At 42.2% G+C, this 15,735-nt stretch overlaps 1 protein-coding gene across 1 annotated transcript in view; it reads left to right on the top strand.

The window, feature by feature from the left end:
- The window catches only part of PAX5 (paired box 5), a 1,024,079-nt gene that overhangs the window by 578,249 nt on the left and 430,095 nt on the right, over window positions 1-15,735 (top strand). Inside the window, exon 7 of the mRNA XM_044059634.1 lies at window positions 7,839-7,968. Within this exon, the coding sequence (XP_043915569.1) occupies window positions 7,839-7,968 (130 nt within the window). The remainder of the gene's footprint in view (window positions 1-7,838; window positions 7,969-15,735) is intronic.

The following is a 15,735-nucleotide window of genomic DNA, read 5'->3' as shown; positions in this document are numbered from 1 at the left end:
TAATATCATGAGAGACTGCTCATTTGTAAGCTGCATGATAATGCTTAAGAACCAGAGATTAAAAAAAAAAAAACCTACAAAGCATATTTAAATGTTTCTGCAGGGAACTGATCCAAAAGTTATCTCATCTGTAGTAGGATTAGAAGCTACTGACTGTGAAACCAAAATGCACTCTACACAGCCATCCTGTAGGGGGCAGATCCACATGATCTTTTTCAGATGGTGCGGCAAAATGATAGGCTCATTTTGAAAATGTATTTCAATACAGTATACATCAAAGTGAATTTTATAGTTTGCATTTGGAGGTATCACCAAATATTATTGATAGTGAAAGAAACTTAGCCCAAATACAATACCTGTATTAGAGTTTATTGTATGACAGAAAGGTATTGGTACCCACCGTATCCTCCAAACCACGTGGCTCTAAAATGTTCTCACGTGATACAGACAACATGCATGCTTCATACTCCTTTTACAAGTGTTCAAGATGTCTTACAGGCAGTATAGCCAGAATGATAATAGCATGGCATTGCAGATATATCAAAATAAAATAAACATCCTGTCAGATATGACTATAAACACCTATTAAAAAAATCATTCATTATTGTTGGTGTTATTGTTTTACATTTTAACAGTGTTGTGTCATTTCCTGCTCATAAATACATGCAGTGTGTTATTTTCAAAGTTAAATAAATATGTTTAAGCTAGTTTATTTCATCTCTACTCTTTGGACTCTGAATCAAGAAAGATTTGGTATGTAATGTACTTTTGCCTGCCTAGTTGTATGACTTAGTTATTTTTCCTCCCCTCTGACAAATATTTTGTAGAAATTTGCTAAGATTTATTTTTAAATAGCCAGATCAAGTTGAATGAAGCATACTCACCAGTATGGCATTCTTACTGACTAGAGCTGGGCTTTGTTATGGTACACGCTGCTCTTCGTAGGTTCATATGTGTTTAGCAGGTTAATGACCACTGGAGCTCTTTTAAACCCTGCCAAGAATCCCAAAAGTATCCTGTGAGTTTATGTGCCTTAGAGGGTATTTTAAGGGGTATATGTAAACCAGGGCAAGGTTTACAGGCTGCCTTTGTCCATTACAGACATAGGTGCTAAACCGAGGATTGATTTCCAGTTTCCCATGCATTAGTCCAGGTTTTATTTGAATAGGGTTAGGGAAGAGCTTTGCTTCCCATGGATGGGAAGCCTGTTCCAGAGAAGAGGAATTCCCTGAGGCACATACCTGTTCTTCCAACAAGTCCTGTTTAGATTTATTTATCTAGATCGAGTAATTCTGATTTTATTAATTTTGTGAATATGCAAAAGATCCATCGGAGTGGGCTCCAAGGATGCCTTGTATCCCAGGCATAGACTGACTCTCAGCAGTCAGAAGGAAGCAGAATATAGAGATAAGACTTCAAGGCAATTTACATAGGGCATGCTGTTTATGCCCTATATTGTTTTTGTGAGGAACATCTGTGGACATTCCAGCTGTTGCATGTGTCTGGTGAGGTACATACTGAAGGGGGTATTGTACTAAATGACAGACGTGATGAGGAGTGAATACAGTGGAACAATGACTTCCTTGGACCTAGATGCTATGCCCTTGCTTATATTTCCTTACTGCTTTATATGTGCCGGTCATCAAGTTACTGTCTGCATACGTAACCAAATTCCTAATACTGGGGGGTTACTATTGGCGGTTTGTTATCAATGAGGTCATTTCCTAGTGTGGCTGACTTAAAGGGTACCATTATGCAATTCTTGGCACTGAGTTTTAAGACTTGGTTTTGTCACCAGTCATTTGTCTGTTAGTCCTTCCTTTAGGATGTTAGCATTTTGAGGGGAATTCTGTGATTGCTCTTACTTTGCAATCATCTGCAAACTTGGTCTGCCAGAGGCCCTTGACATTGGCTTTGACTTCTGCTGAGTAGATCCCAAAAAGGAGCAGACCCAGCACAAAGGTCTGAGGGACTCTGCTAGTGACCATCTTCTTACTGGGTCCTGTCTGAGAGCCAGCTGGCTGTCCAGCGGATAACAAAGGGGTTTATGCCTATATCTGTGAGTTTGTTTACAATACCTGAGTGGGGTTTTCTATCAAATGTCGTAGCCAGGTAAAGGTAGGCAGTATGTACCATTTTACCCTCATCCTTTGCCTTGGTGACTTTTTCAAAGAAGTACACCAGGTTGAGAAGGCATGATTTGCCTTTGATGAAACCAAACTGAGTTGGATCCAGTGTATGAAGGTTTTCTATGTCCTTATTAATCATTTCTTATGGCTTTGCATATGAAACTAGTTAGGCTTATGGGTCTGTAGTTCCCAGGGTCCATTGATGGCATACCGTTGTGCAGAGGGATGACTATTACAGTTCTTCATTTGTGTGGCACAAAACCAGTCTGGAGGCTGTGGTTAAACAGTGACTCCATTGGTCCCAATAGGTCATGTTTCAGACTATTTAGGAGGCATCCTTGAATATTATCAGGGCTCATCAATGCAGTATTCCCTTAGAGAGTGCATCAAGACCTACTTCATAGTGATAGTTGGGGTGTTGATGGTATTTCTTGGGGGGGGCTGGGAAAGAGAAGGGGTTAAATTTGGAGTTGAATCAGTTGGTCAGCAGTTTTGCTGTATCTTTCAGCTATGTGTAGGTAGCTCCATTTATAATCAGTTCTGCACATTGCTGTGTGGTGCTTTTGAGGTTTCAGACATAGCTAAAGAAAGTCTTGTGGTTACACTTTGCCTAGGAGGCTATTTTTACCGCAAATTTGGCTTTGGCTTAATTTGCTCTCTTAGTTGTCTGTTTAGATTGATGACAGTGTTTTTAACCATACTTGGCACAGCACTTTATAACCTTAGCTATGACTTTTTTTTGTTATACATCATGTTTATGTTTGGGGTGGTTTGTTTTTGAGTTATTTCTGGGCCTATTTCTAGTAGATAGAACTATCAGTATGCATTTATTGACATGACTGTGTAGGATTTCTGTGAGCAATTCCACCTAGGCAGCTGTATTCCCAGAGTTTGGGGACTTGAAATTTTAATAGGTTATCACTTCGTAGTTGGATGTTTACCTTAAGATAGTTCCTAAATGTTAAGATTTTAGCCAGGGTCACAGAAGTGATTTTTATTAGGAAAATACATCTTTGTGGTTTGACCTTACCAGAGAGGACAGTACACTAGTGTGTGTGTGTGTGTGTGTGTGTGTGTGTGTGTGTGTGTGTGTGTGTGTGTGTGTGGGGTATTCTTCTATGTTTGTGAATACCAGATCAAGTAAGTTTGCTCCCATAGTTGGCATATGGACTGTCTGGTACAAGTTATTTGTGTTTACAAAGTCTAAGAATCTCTGGGCCTTTAAGTTTGGGGCCATGTAAGTATCCCAGTTTATACTGGGGTAGTTGAAGTTGCTCACAAATGTGGTATTGAGTTGAATGGTGAGAGCCTTCAGTAAGTTCAGGTATGAGTTATGGGTTTCTTGGGGCATAGAGGGTGACCTATAGTTTGCAAGGATATGATATGGGAGTTTGCCTATGGAAATCTGGACATGGAGAAGCTCAAGCGCATCATCCTCTTTGACTAGTCTTGAGGTGAATTTGTTGTTGATATAGGCTAAGACAACTCCACCTTTGGTTACTGCCAGTGCAGTAGCTGGCCTAACTGTGCAGAAGGCATTGTAGCCCTGCACTACCAGGGTGTAGTCATAGTTTTTATATTATGCAGTTTATTCTTTAGAGTAAACATCATATATGAAGTACAGTATGTATATTATCACCTATTATACCATGGATTGCATTAATTATCTGTTATGATGCAACTGTAATAGTCATGTGTAAATGCTGCACAACCCACTCCCCCAATGGTGATGGAAATACCATGTGCCTGTTTTTTTAATGTACTATCCAGAAAATTGAACACTGAAACATTCATCCAGAAATAACTTTGCAAACTCTGGTACTTTGCCATATTAACTCCAGATGTGAGGTTTGTACAAGCATCACTCCACTGCAGTGTGGTTAAAAGGTAGTTAAGAGAAAAAGATGCTTTAGCTCTTGCATTAATGAGCCGATATATAAACATTTACATTATAAAAATGATGTGGTGATGGGTGCAGCGGGGGAGGGGGGCAATGGGTGGGGAGAGTGGAGCAATGGACAGTGTAGGTAGTGTAAGGTGGTGGAGCCTGTGGTGTGTCTTTTGTTTGTTTTTTCCTCTTCCTAACGTGACAGCCTTAACAGGATTATTTATTAATTTTGAAATGCGTCTGAGATCTGAGTTTACTAATTGACTGAGAGGTGAATAGTGAGTCCATTAAGAACACTATTACAAAGAAATGAGGACAACTCATTTTGTATGCAAGTCATAGCTGTGATCACATGAAATGATGACATTGAATTCTGTAGTGACATTTATCATATTGTTTAAGTGAATTAACATGACATTGTTACTGCTGCCTTTATGTTAATCACTGTGAACAAACAGGAAATACATAGGAAGATGTACTACAAAATTGATTCCATGCTTATGAAGATTCTCAGTTCATATTTTAAGGACACTAATTAATATTGTTCTTTTTATTACTTTTTCAAGTTAGTCATTTGTTAACCTGGTAAGTGTAGTTGTCATAATGGACTCTTTCAGACCATGACCAGGTTCCACAGAAGCAGGCATCAATTCAAAATTTATAGGCTTACTGATAAGAATCCAGATGAGCAGAAATTGGTTCTTTATCCTTCTGTTCAGATTACATTCTTGTGCAAAGACACCAGATTCACTAGTGCTGGCTTGTAAGAGCTAAATTTGTATTGCATCTGAAATGCCCAGGCATTAGCAAGCCACTAGGATGCTCGAGGAGTCAGAAAGGGAGGGAATCAGTGGTTGATGCTGGCTCAATGCTCAGCTTCGTCCACTAAAACATATGGTAAAGGCAAAGTGAAGGGCTGAGATGTGCACATTCATTAAGCAGCACACTGTGTAGCTGAGGTTAGGCACATAAGCAAAAGGACATTTACATCAGCGAACCTGACACTGTTGGAGCACATGTCCATCAGACTACTGTTGATAGATAATCATATAGCCCTTTGATAGCTGCCTAGACGATAGTCCCCATAAAATAGAGGTGGGTAGCTGATGGGTCATAAGGTCTGGGAGAAAATGTATAAAACATGCACCACTGCATGGAACTAGCCATATCCAACAGAACCAAGATGCTCTCCTCCTAAAAAAGGAAGCCAATCTGGTGGTCCCCTGCCAATAACAAACTCTACAACAGAAGGAAGAAACTGTTGCAGAAAAAGGTGAAGTCCCAAGATTGGAAAAACTCCCTTATTAGCCTCAACAAAAAGTTGAGATCCCTCATCAAAACCTCTAAAGCTAGCTATGAAGGCAGAATTGTGGCAGACACTAAAAACAACCACAAAGCCTTCTACAGTTATATCAAGAATCTCTACAGCAATACCCAGATTTGCTCTGAGTTACTGCACAATAGTACCTCTTATACTGAGCCAACAGATATTGCCAACATACTGGCTGACAGATTCAATGCCAACTTTACCCTCCTATCCCCTCCAAAGGACTAATCACAACACAGGAAGAATGCCCGGTACCCAGCATTACTGCAGCACAGGTTAAAGCTGCATTGTCCAAGGCCAAGAATACAGCTTCCATGGGACCCGACAATATCCCTGGCTGTGTTCCACATGAACTACAAAGTGAACTGGCACCACACCTGTGTGCCCTGTTCAATTACAGCCTCACCTCAGGATTTGTCCCTGTAGAATGGTGCATTGCTACAGTCATCCATCCATAAAGGAGGAGCGACTACAGACCCTGAGAATTATTGCCCCTTTAGCCTAATGAGTCTGATATGTAAGGCTATGGAGCGCATCATCATGGACCTAATTAACAAGGATATAGGGAATTTCCAAACTCTGGATCCCACGCAATTTGGTTTTGTGAAGGGTATATCATGCCTGCTCAACCTGGTTGACTTCTTTGATTCAGTCACCAGAGCTGTGGATGAGGGCAAGGCAGTTCATATAGCCTACTTCGATCTGGCCAAGGCCTTTGATACCATTCCCCACTCAGGAAGTATTGATGGACTCATCAAACTAGGCATTAACTCCTATATCACTAGATGGGTTGCAAATTGGCTCACAGATAGAACCCACAGTGTTAAAGTAGCAGACTCTAAGTCAGACTGTTGACCAGTCACGAGTGGAATCCCACAGGGATCGGTCCTGGGTCCTCTCTTGTTTGGCATCTATTTCTCAGAAGTCCAGGCCAACATGGAGGGACTCTGGCTGACCAAATTTGCCGAGGATTGCAAGCTGGGAACCATTATTAACTTCCAAAGTGATGTAGACATCCTACAGGAAGGCCTCACTGAGACCAATGACTGGTGTTGAAACCATGGCCTTAAGCTTAATGCCAAAAAATGCGTCATCATTCTCTTTGGGAAAAACTTGGTTCCTACTAATTACCACATTGATGGTAGTCCACTGAACACTGAAGGCATTATAAGAGATCTAGGGACACAGGTTGGCAGCAACCTCTCCTTTGACCACCACATTGCCACTGTGGTCAGAAAGTCCTTCTATATGGCACATCTCATTAGCAAGAGTTTTGCATCCAGGAAGAAATAGGTCATCATCTCTCTCTCTACTCTTCCCTTATTAGGCCAATCATCGAGTATAATGCCCCATTTGGCATGTACCTCACTAAACACCTGCAACAGCTGGAAAGACCACAAAAGTACCTCACGAAGAGGATCCTAGGCCTTAAACACAGGCCCTACATGGACAGACTCAAAAAAACTCCAGCTTTTCTCTGTCTCATATTGTCTGTTAAGGGGCAAGCCATGTCTGACCTAACTCTGTCAGAAATGTTACACCTAAATAAATCCCAATCCCTCCGCACCACACACTCCAAGGACCTCAACCTCATTACCACAATCAACAGAACATGCTGGATGGACAGGTTCATAACCCAGAGACTGCCCATGCTCTGGAATAGACTTCCCATATATGTCAATCAAAGCACCTCACTGGCCCTTTTCAAGAGAAATCTTGATGAGTAGATGGGAAATACAAAGTTCACAATGGGGATCACTCCAGTGGCTCTACTTGATAGAGGCACTGGGAACTAACGGCAGCATTATGCCAGGGCTCTTCTCTGGGCTAGGCTTGTAAAGGCTCCAGGGCCATTGGCCTAGTACACACCTGTGAACCAGTGTTTCACTCATATGGTCACAGTCAAACAGCCTAAAAAGGTGCATTCACTTGAGGGCACTAAACAACTTTTCCACTGATTACCATCTTACTTCATCCTGACATTTGCATGTTTCAGAAAAGAACTTTATGGCCTTGACCACCCACTTTTAGAGATTAAGAAAGTAACCAATGACCAGCATTTAATTTCCTCCTTTTGTGGTCTTTCTGATTGCATGCGTGGTAGCTTGAAAAAAGTAAATTAAGGTCCCATGGATTCCTTTCCAAGGAATGCACTTAAACAGTATAGCAATCAAGTGTTGTGATGGTTTCAAATGCAACAAATATTTAACCTGGTATAATATTCATATTCTGATATATGAGTAGACAATCAATTGCAAATTATTTTTTTATATTTGTTAAAATAAATTTCTTCCAGGGAAATGGCTCATATATAATTTAAAACATGACAATAGAAAACACACAGTAATTTTATCTTCCCAAATATTTAATCACAGTGCCTTAGAATACGTTACTTGGTTAGATCATGTGGAGACTACAAATGCAATTTATGAAGTAAATGTAACATTTAGCATGTTTTAAAGCCTCTCTTAAACCATTTTTTTTCATGTTTCAGACAACAGAATATTCTGCTATGGCATCGTTATCAGGTGGCCTGGATGATATGAAATCTAATCTTGCAAACCCTACTGCAGCAGATTTGGGAGCCAGTGTTCCTGGACCACAGCCATATCCAATTGTAACAGGTAAGGCGCAGATCACTTATAAATATTCCCATCAGAGATAAAATGCTTATCTACTTATAGATGTGCTGTTTTTTGAACTTGTAATCTAAACTCTAAGATGAAGTAAATCCACTTTTCTGGTCACAGGGAAAACTTAATTTCCTGTTTAATTCCCTTTTGAATCCATGGAATTATAGTTAATGCTGAATGCGCTGCTATTATTTACTGGGTCACTCTTATCCACTTTTACTTTGCCATTTGGGTCACAACATTGATGAATACTGAGCTTTGTAATCTGAGCTGTATTATGCCATTACTTCTCAGTATATAATTTTAGTTGAAAAGGCATTTTTTTCATTGTATTGTTGTAGATATAAGACAATGTCCTTCCATTTCACTGTTGCAGTATTCATTACACTAGTGATCCCTGCCAAGGGCAGCCTGACATCCAGCCAGTATGCCAAAGCTTTTAGGTTGCTTTAGGGTACGCCGCACATCAAACATATGCTCCTTGCATAGCTTAGGACATAAGGGTGACATCCAGCCGTACCATCCTCAGAACTTCTTTGCAGACATTCCAAATACCATATTTTGATTATCAGTCTGAATGCCTGTCCCGTTGCTGGTTCTACAGATAAGTGCCCCATTGGGGTTTTTGTTGTCTTATCTTTCTTTTGCTGTATTGTTGCTTGTGGGGTTTCATGTCATCTTACAAGGTTAAATGCCAGTGTGGGAGACAGATTCCCCATAAAGATGGTCACGAACAGTGTCTGTTTGGCCTTGGTGCCTTACACAACCATACGTCCTGTTCTATCTGTCAGGCCTGTGTTCCCAAAACCCTTCATAGCAGGCTTTCTTCTTTGGTGCTTCATCTTGAGAATCAATGTCTTACGCTTCCTGCTAAAGACATGATGGAGGGAACTTCCTGCTCCAAGGGATAGCTGTCTGGGAAGAAGAAGAACAAAAAACGTAGGCCAGAATCTTTTGCTGTTCAGCCTCCACTGGACTCCCCTTCCAAGGTGAGTGATAGGAGTTTAATCCAGCTTCATAATTGGATTCTTCTGCCATGACCAGGTTAGAGGCTGACAGTGATCAACCTTAAGCACATTTGAGGGGGTATTGCAGACACCCACTTTGGATGTTCAGGGGGAGCCACAGCTGATTATCTCCGAGGGGCCTAGGAGTGTTCCTCAAAATATAGTCAGAGAAGTAGTTCCAACTACAATTATTGAATGCCGTCTAGGGTTGGAGCCTTCCAAACTTTTTAAGGAGGATGTCACCTTAAAGAAAGAGCAGAAGACTAAACATCTTTCCTTAGCTCCTATGGATCCACAGAGTGAATGACAGTCCTTCACTCAGGGGTTGTTTAGTGCTTTGATGGCTTTAAAACATTCTCAGGGTGTTTCTCTTCCAGCCCCCACCTTGGTCCTCTACCCCCTTATGATACCCAGAGAACAGGATTTCTCTGAGGATGAGGCAGGTTCAGATGAGGAATCTCTTGCTTACTCATCCCAGATTCCCTCTCCTTTGGATTATGGATCAGAGGAAGAAGAATCTACCAGTCCTGATGCTCCCTTTGAATAGATTTCTTTTGGGGACACTATTTTTAGGATGATGGAGTTCTTTAAATGGGATTGTGCTCAAGTTTCTGAGATACAACAAATGGTGTTATGAGCTACTGTAGATGGATTCTCCCAGACCTTCTGCTGTCCCTCCTGTTTTGACTGCTTTGTTGGATGCCTTTTCTAATGCCTCTAAGGTTCCAGATTCTCAGCTTTCTGCCCTCAAGAAATATGATAGGTTCTATAGGGTGCCTGAGGACTGTAAGTTCTTGTAAAGTGTCCTTCTGTTGACCCCTCGGTGGTGTCAGCAGCTTCTGACAAACCTTCTCAATTGCTTCCTTCTCCTAAGTTACTGCCTTCTGATAAAGATAGCAGAGCCATGGAAAGGCTAGGCAAGAAAGTCTATACCTCTGCTACCTTGGCTTTTAGGGCCATTAATTATTAGCCCCATATGTCCAGAAACTTGTTGTTTCTACTTTCCCTGGCCTGTCAGGTGATTTCTGAGCTTCAAGAATCTGAAGGTAAAACTTCTGCCCTTTCCCTTTTAGGGACTGCCTCCAAGGTGGCTCATCATTCCATCAGGTTTAGTTATGATGCAGCAGATGCTTTTTCTAGGGATACTGCTTTTAGGTCAGTGATGAGGAGGTATTCTTGGCTTTGCTTCAACCTTTGCCTGATGATATTAAGGCTAAGTTGATGAATGCCCCTCTAGATAATATACACTTGTTGGTAAAGCACTCCTGATTTGTTTGTCCCTTCAGGATAAGGGCAGGGCTTTATTTTTATTTTTTTATACATTTAGCATTTGTTTACTGGGAAAGTCTGACCGGGACAGAGTCCTGTTTTCAGTGGAGGCCCTGGGAGAAAATCTCCAGATGCATGTCTTTGGAATGTGGGAGGAAACTGGTGCACCCAGAGGAAACTCACATGAATGCATGCAGGGCGGACATGCATATTCCACACAGAAGGCTCCCCAGCCGAGAATCGAACAAGAGAACCTCTTGCTGTGAGGCAACAATGCTAACTGCTGCACCACTGTGCTTCCCTTTACAGGAATTTAAATATGCATTTGTTTGTCCTTTGCCTACATTTCAGAGAAACTACCCCAATAAGTCAGTCTTTGTTTGCAAACAATCCCTCCCTCCTTCTAAGGGTAAAAGGGTGGCAAGAAGGCATCTCTTGCAAAGGCTACTCAGACTTTTGTGCCTCAGAAGTCTCATTTTCCTTATAAACCAGGTGCTGTCTGACTATTGTATTCTTCCCAACCACTTTTCCTCTTTCTCTTCGCCTATCTCTCTCTCTCTCTTCCTGTTTGGCTAAATATTACTCAGGATTCCTGGGTTCTTTCCATTATCCCCCAGGGGTACTTCATGATCTGGAAATCTCTTCCCCCTTTTATGGGAATTTCTCAGTTTCCTCAGGAACAGCTGTCCTCCTTTTCAGGGGTGCTTCAAGATCTTTTGACTCAGGGTACTATTCAAGAGATGCCTGGGTCCCAAAGGGGGAGGGTTTTTTACTCCAGGATGTTTCTAGTGCCCAGGAAAGAGGGTGCCTTGAGACCAACTGTAGATCTCTCTCATCTAAACATTTTTCTGAAAGTGCCCACATTTTGAATGTTGTCCCTTCAGACTTTGTTCCTCAGGCTTATATGGTTTCTCTGGATCTCAAGGATGCCTATCTCCATATCCCTATTCATCTCCTTTTCAGGAAATGTTTACGCTTCTCTGTTGCTTCTTGGCATTTTCAGTTCTCTGCTTTGTCCTTTGGCCTTTCTACTGCCCCAAGGGTATTCACCAAATGCCTTGCTCATATGATTGTTTTCTGCAGGCTTCAGGGGATCCAAGTCTTTCCTTACTTGGGCAACCTCCTGTTTCAGGCATCCACTCCAGAGATCTTGTTGCAAAATCTTCATTTTGCCATTTCCCTTCTGCAAAGACAGAGGTTCGCAATAAACTTCAAAAAGTCTTTTCTGACTCCTTCTCAGGACCATGTTTTTCTGGGCTGCACGATCCAGACTTGTGCCTACACTGGCATCCCTGCTTCCCCTAAGGTCTTAACACTCATTTTCTTTTTTTCAAACTCTTCTTTCTCTGGGATCTGTAACAGCCAGGGAATTTCTGAGAGCTCTGTTGTTCATGGCATCCACCATTCCTGTGCTCCCTCTGGCCAATCTCCACATGAGAAAATTTCAGTTATTTCTGAAGTCAGATCAGCTTCAACATTTGCATCCCCTTGAATTTGTAATTCCTCTTCTGCCTTATCTCAAGAAGGAACTTCAGTGGTAGATTCAGCAGTTGTCTCTAAATCCAGGGCTCCCTTGTCATTCCCCTTTTCCCTCTCAGGAGTTGTTCACAGATGCTTCAGATATGGGATGGGGAGCAGCATTTGGCTCCCTAAAGGTGCAGAGTGTTTGGTCACCTCATCAACCAAAAGAGCACATCACTGTCGAAGAGATGAGAGTTTTTCTGCTGGCTTTTCATCCTCTCTTCTCCTCAGGACTTCTCAAGGTATTTACAGACAGAACCACAGTGATGTGGTATGTAAACAAAGGGTGGGGGGGCAAGATCTGATATTCTTTGCATGTTGGCATTCCTGGTGTGGGATCTTGCTGTCCACTATCAAGTGACTCTTCAGGCAGTTTACATTCCCTCAGGTCAAAATATTGTTGCGGACACTCTGAGCAGGTACTCAACTCAATCCCACAAATGGATGCTTCACAGGGATGTGTTTCTGGACATTGTTCACCAGTGGGGTTCTCCTCAAATAGATCTTTTTGCCTCCCCACTGAACAACTTCCTCTTTTTTGTGCCAGATTCCTAGGTACTCTGTTTTGGAAGGTGGACATCCTGTCTTTTTCTTCGAGGGAGATGTTTCTTTATGCTTTCCATCCCCTTCCCCTCATTCCAAAAGTCCTGTTCAGCTTTCAACAGGATGCTCCCAAAATCTTGTTGGTGACTCCCTTTTGGCTGAGACAGCATTGGTTCCTTCTTCTTCTGCATTTAGCCAAGGGCAGTCATCACAATTTAACTCATGGGGTGGACATACTCACACAAGACAAGAAACCTCTCATCCGTCCCCACTTGTCCACTCTTCAGCTAACACTGTGGGTGATAGGATTTTGATTCCACAGACGCCATTTTTCTGAGGACATACTTGGAGTCCTGCAGGAGGAAAGGAAACCCAATACTAGGCAATCTTACTTATCCAAATGGAAGAGGTTTTTGATTTGATGTTTTTCTTTTAACCTGGATCCACTTTCAGTACATGCTTTTTCGGTTCTCTCTGTGTGAATTGCTCAATGCTGGTTTGGCTTTTTCTGCTGTTAAGGCCCATTTATGTGCCTTTATCCTCCTCCTTTAGCTTCTAGATTTGAACCTAAACAATTTCTTAAGAGTGTCCTTCATATTAGATGTCTTCCGCCTCCCTGGGATTTTTTTGCTAAAACTGATTCGGGCACCTTTTGAGCCTGCAGCTTCAGCTTCCTTGCAACACTGCTCTTGGAAGACTGTTCTTTTGTTAGCCCTTACTTCTACCAGATGGGTGTCTGAGCTTCAAGTCCTTATGACTTGTCCTCCTTTTTTTTGGTGTTTCATAAGGACAGGGTATCCTTACGTTCTAATCCTTCTGTTATGCCCAAGGTGATCAATGAGTTGTCCCTTAATCAGTCTATTCATTTGCCCACTTTTTTCCCTTCTCCACAATCTGCCAGTGAGAAGGTGCTGCACACGTTGTATGTGCATAGATAATTCAGATGTTATTTGGATAAAACTAAGACTATTATAAAATCTGATCAGCTCTTTGTTTCCTTTCATCCTAGGTCCTTAGGATTAGCTGTGTCCAAGCAGACTTTTTCTTCTTGGATCTCTAAAGCTATTTCTTTTTGTTATTGCTTTCATGATAAGACCCTTCCTTATTCTGTTAAGTTTCATTGTATTAGAGCTGTGGTTTCTTGTGTTGATTTTTTTCAAGGGTTTGGCTACTAACTCTATTCTTGAGGCAGTTACCTGGACTTCTGTGCATACATTTATCAAGCACTACAAGTAAGATGGAATTTCCAGAGCTAGAACTGGTTTTGCTAGGGCCATCGTTCATGGGTTCCTAGAGAGCTCTGCTTGGTCCTTCCTCTCCTTTTATCCTTCCTGAGCTTTGTCACTCTCCCTTTTGTAAGTAATACTGCAACAGGGAAATGGAAGGACATAGAACAGTTGTGTAAAATCTTATCATAACAGTAGATGTCCTTCTCTTCACTGTTGCAGTATTCACTCCCTCCCTCCACCCACTGGTCCATTTCTCTTCTGGATCTACTGATTACCTTTCTTTTCTTTGGACTGGCGTTCCTATTGGGGCTCTCAGTTCTGAGGATGGTATGGCCATACATCACCTTTATGCCCTATGCCATGCAAGGAACATCTTCTTCTTCTTCTTCTTTCGGCTGCTCCCGTTAGGGGTCGCCACAGCAGATCAACTGTTTCCATTTCTTCCTGTCCTCTGCATCTTGCTCTGTTACACCAACCACCTGCATGTCCTCTCTCACCACATCCATAAACCTTATCTTAGGCCTCCCTCTTTTCCTGTTACCTGGCAGCTTCATCCTTAGCATCTTTTTCCCAATATACTCTGCATCCCTCCTCAGCACATGTCCAAACCAATGTAATCTTGCCTCTCTGGCTTTGTCTCCAAACCTTCCAACCTGGGCTGACCCTCTAATATACTTATTCCTAATCCTGTCCATCCTCGTCACACCCAGTGCAAATCTTAACATCTTCAACTCTGCCATGTCAAGCTCTGACTCCTGCCTTTTTGTCAATGCCACTGTCTCCAACCCATATGACATAGCTGGTCTCACTACCCTCTTGTAGACCTTCTCTTTCACTCTTACTGGTACTCGTCTGTCACAAATCACTCCTGACACTCTCCTCCACCCACTCCATCCTGCCTGTACTCTCTTCTTCACCTCTCTTTCACACTCACCATTACTCTGAACTATTGATCCCAAGTACTTAAACTCATCCATCTTCCCCACCTCTACTCCCTGCATCCTCACCATTCCTCTATCCTCCCTCTCATTCACACACATATATTCTGTCTTAGTCCTGCTGACCTTCATTCCTGTTCTCTGTAGAGCATATCTCCACCTCTCCAGGGTGTCCTCCACCTGTTCCCTACTCTCACTACAGATCACAATGTCATCTGCAAACATCATAGCCCACAGGGGACTCCTGTCTGATCTCATCTGTCAACCTGTCCATCACCATTGCAAATAAGAAAGGGCTCAGAGCTGATCCTTGATGTAATCCCACCTCCACCTTAAACGCATCCATCAGTCCCACAGCAGACCTCACTGCTGTCACACTACCCTCGTACATATCCTGTACCACTCTTACATACTTCTCTGACACTCCCAACTTCCTTATACAATACCACAACTCCTCTCTAGGCACCCTGTCATATACTTTCTCTAAATCCACAAAGACACAATGCAACTCCTTCTGACCTTCTCTGTACTTCTCCATCAACACTGTCAGAGCAAACATCGCATCTGTAGTGCTCTTTCTTGGCATGAAACCATACTGCTGATCACTAATCATCACCTCCCTTCTTAACCTAGCTTCCACTAGCCTTTCCCATAACTTCATGCTGTGACTGATCAGTTTAATCTCTCTGTAGTTACTACAGCTCTGCACATCACCCTTATTCTTAAAAATCGGTAAGAAAACACTTTTTCTCCATTCCTCAGGCATCCTCTCACTTTCCAAGATTTCATTAAACAATCTAGTTAAAAACTCCACTGCCATTTCACCTAAACACCTCCATGCTTCCACAGGTATGTCATCTGGACCAACAGCCTTTCCATTCTTCATCCTCTTCATAGCTATCCTTACTTCCTCCTTGCTAATCCACTACACTTCATGATTCACTATCCGCACATCATCCAACCTTCTCTCCCTGTCATTCTCTTCATTCATCAGCCCCTCAAAGTACTCTTTCCATCTGCTCAACACACACTCTCAGTTGTGAGTATGTTTCCCTCATTATCCTTTATCACCCTTACCTGCTGCACATCTTTACTAGCTCGGTCCCTCTGTCTAGCCAATCGGTACAGGTCCTTTTCTCCCTCCTTAGTGTCCAGCTTTTTATACAACTCGTCATACACCTTATCCTTAGCCTTTGCCGCCTCTATCTTTGCCATGCACCTCATCTCCTTATACTCTTGTCTACTTTCTTC

This window comes from Protopterus annectens, chromosome 17.part0, assembly GCF_019279795.1.
Source record: "Protopterus annectens isolate FY-2018-M chromosome 17.part0, PAN1.0, whole genome shotgun sequence".
NCBI classification, from domain to species: domain Eukaryota; kingdom Metazoa; phylum Chordata; order Ceratodontiformes; family Protopteridae; genus Protopterus; species Protopterus annectens.
The sequence above is the reverse complement of the archived record's forward strand: the minus strand, read 5'-3'. Positions and strand labels throughout refer to the sequence as shown.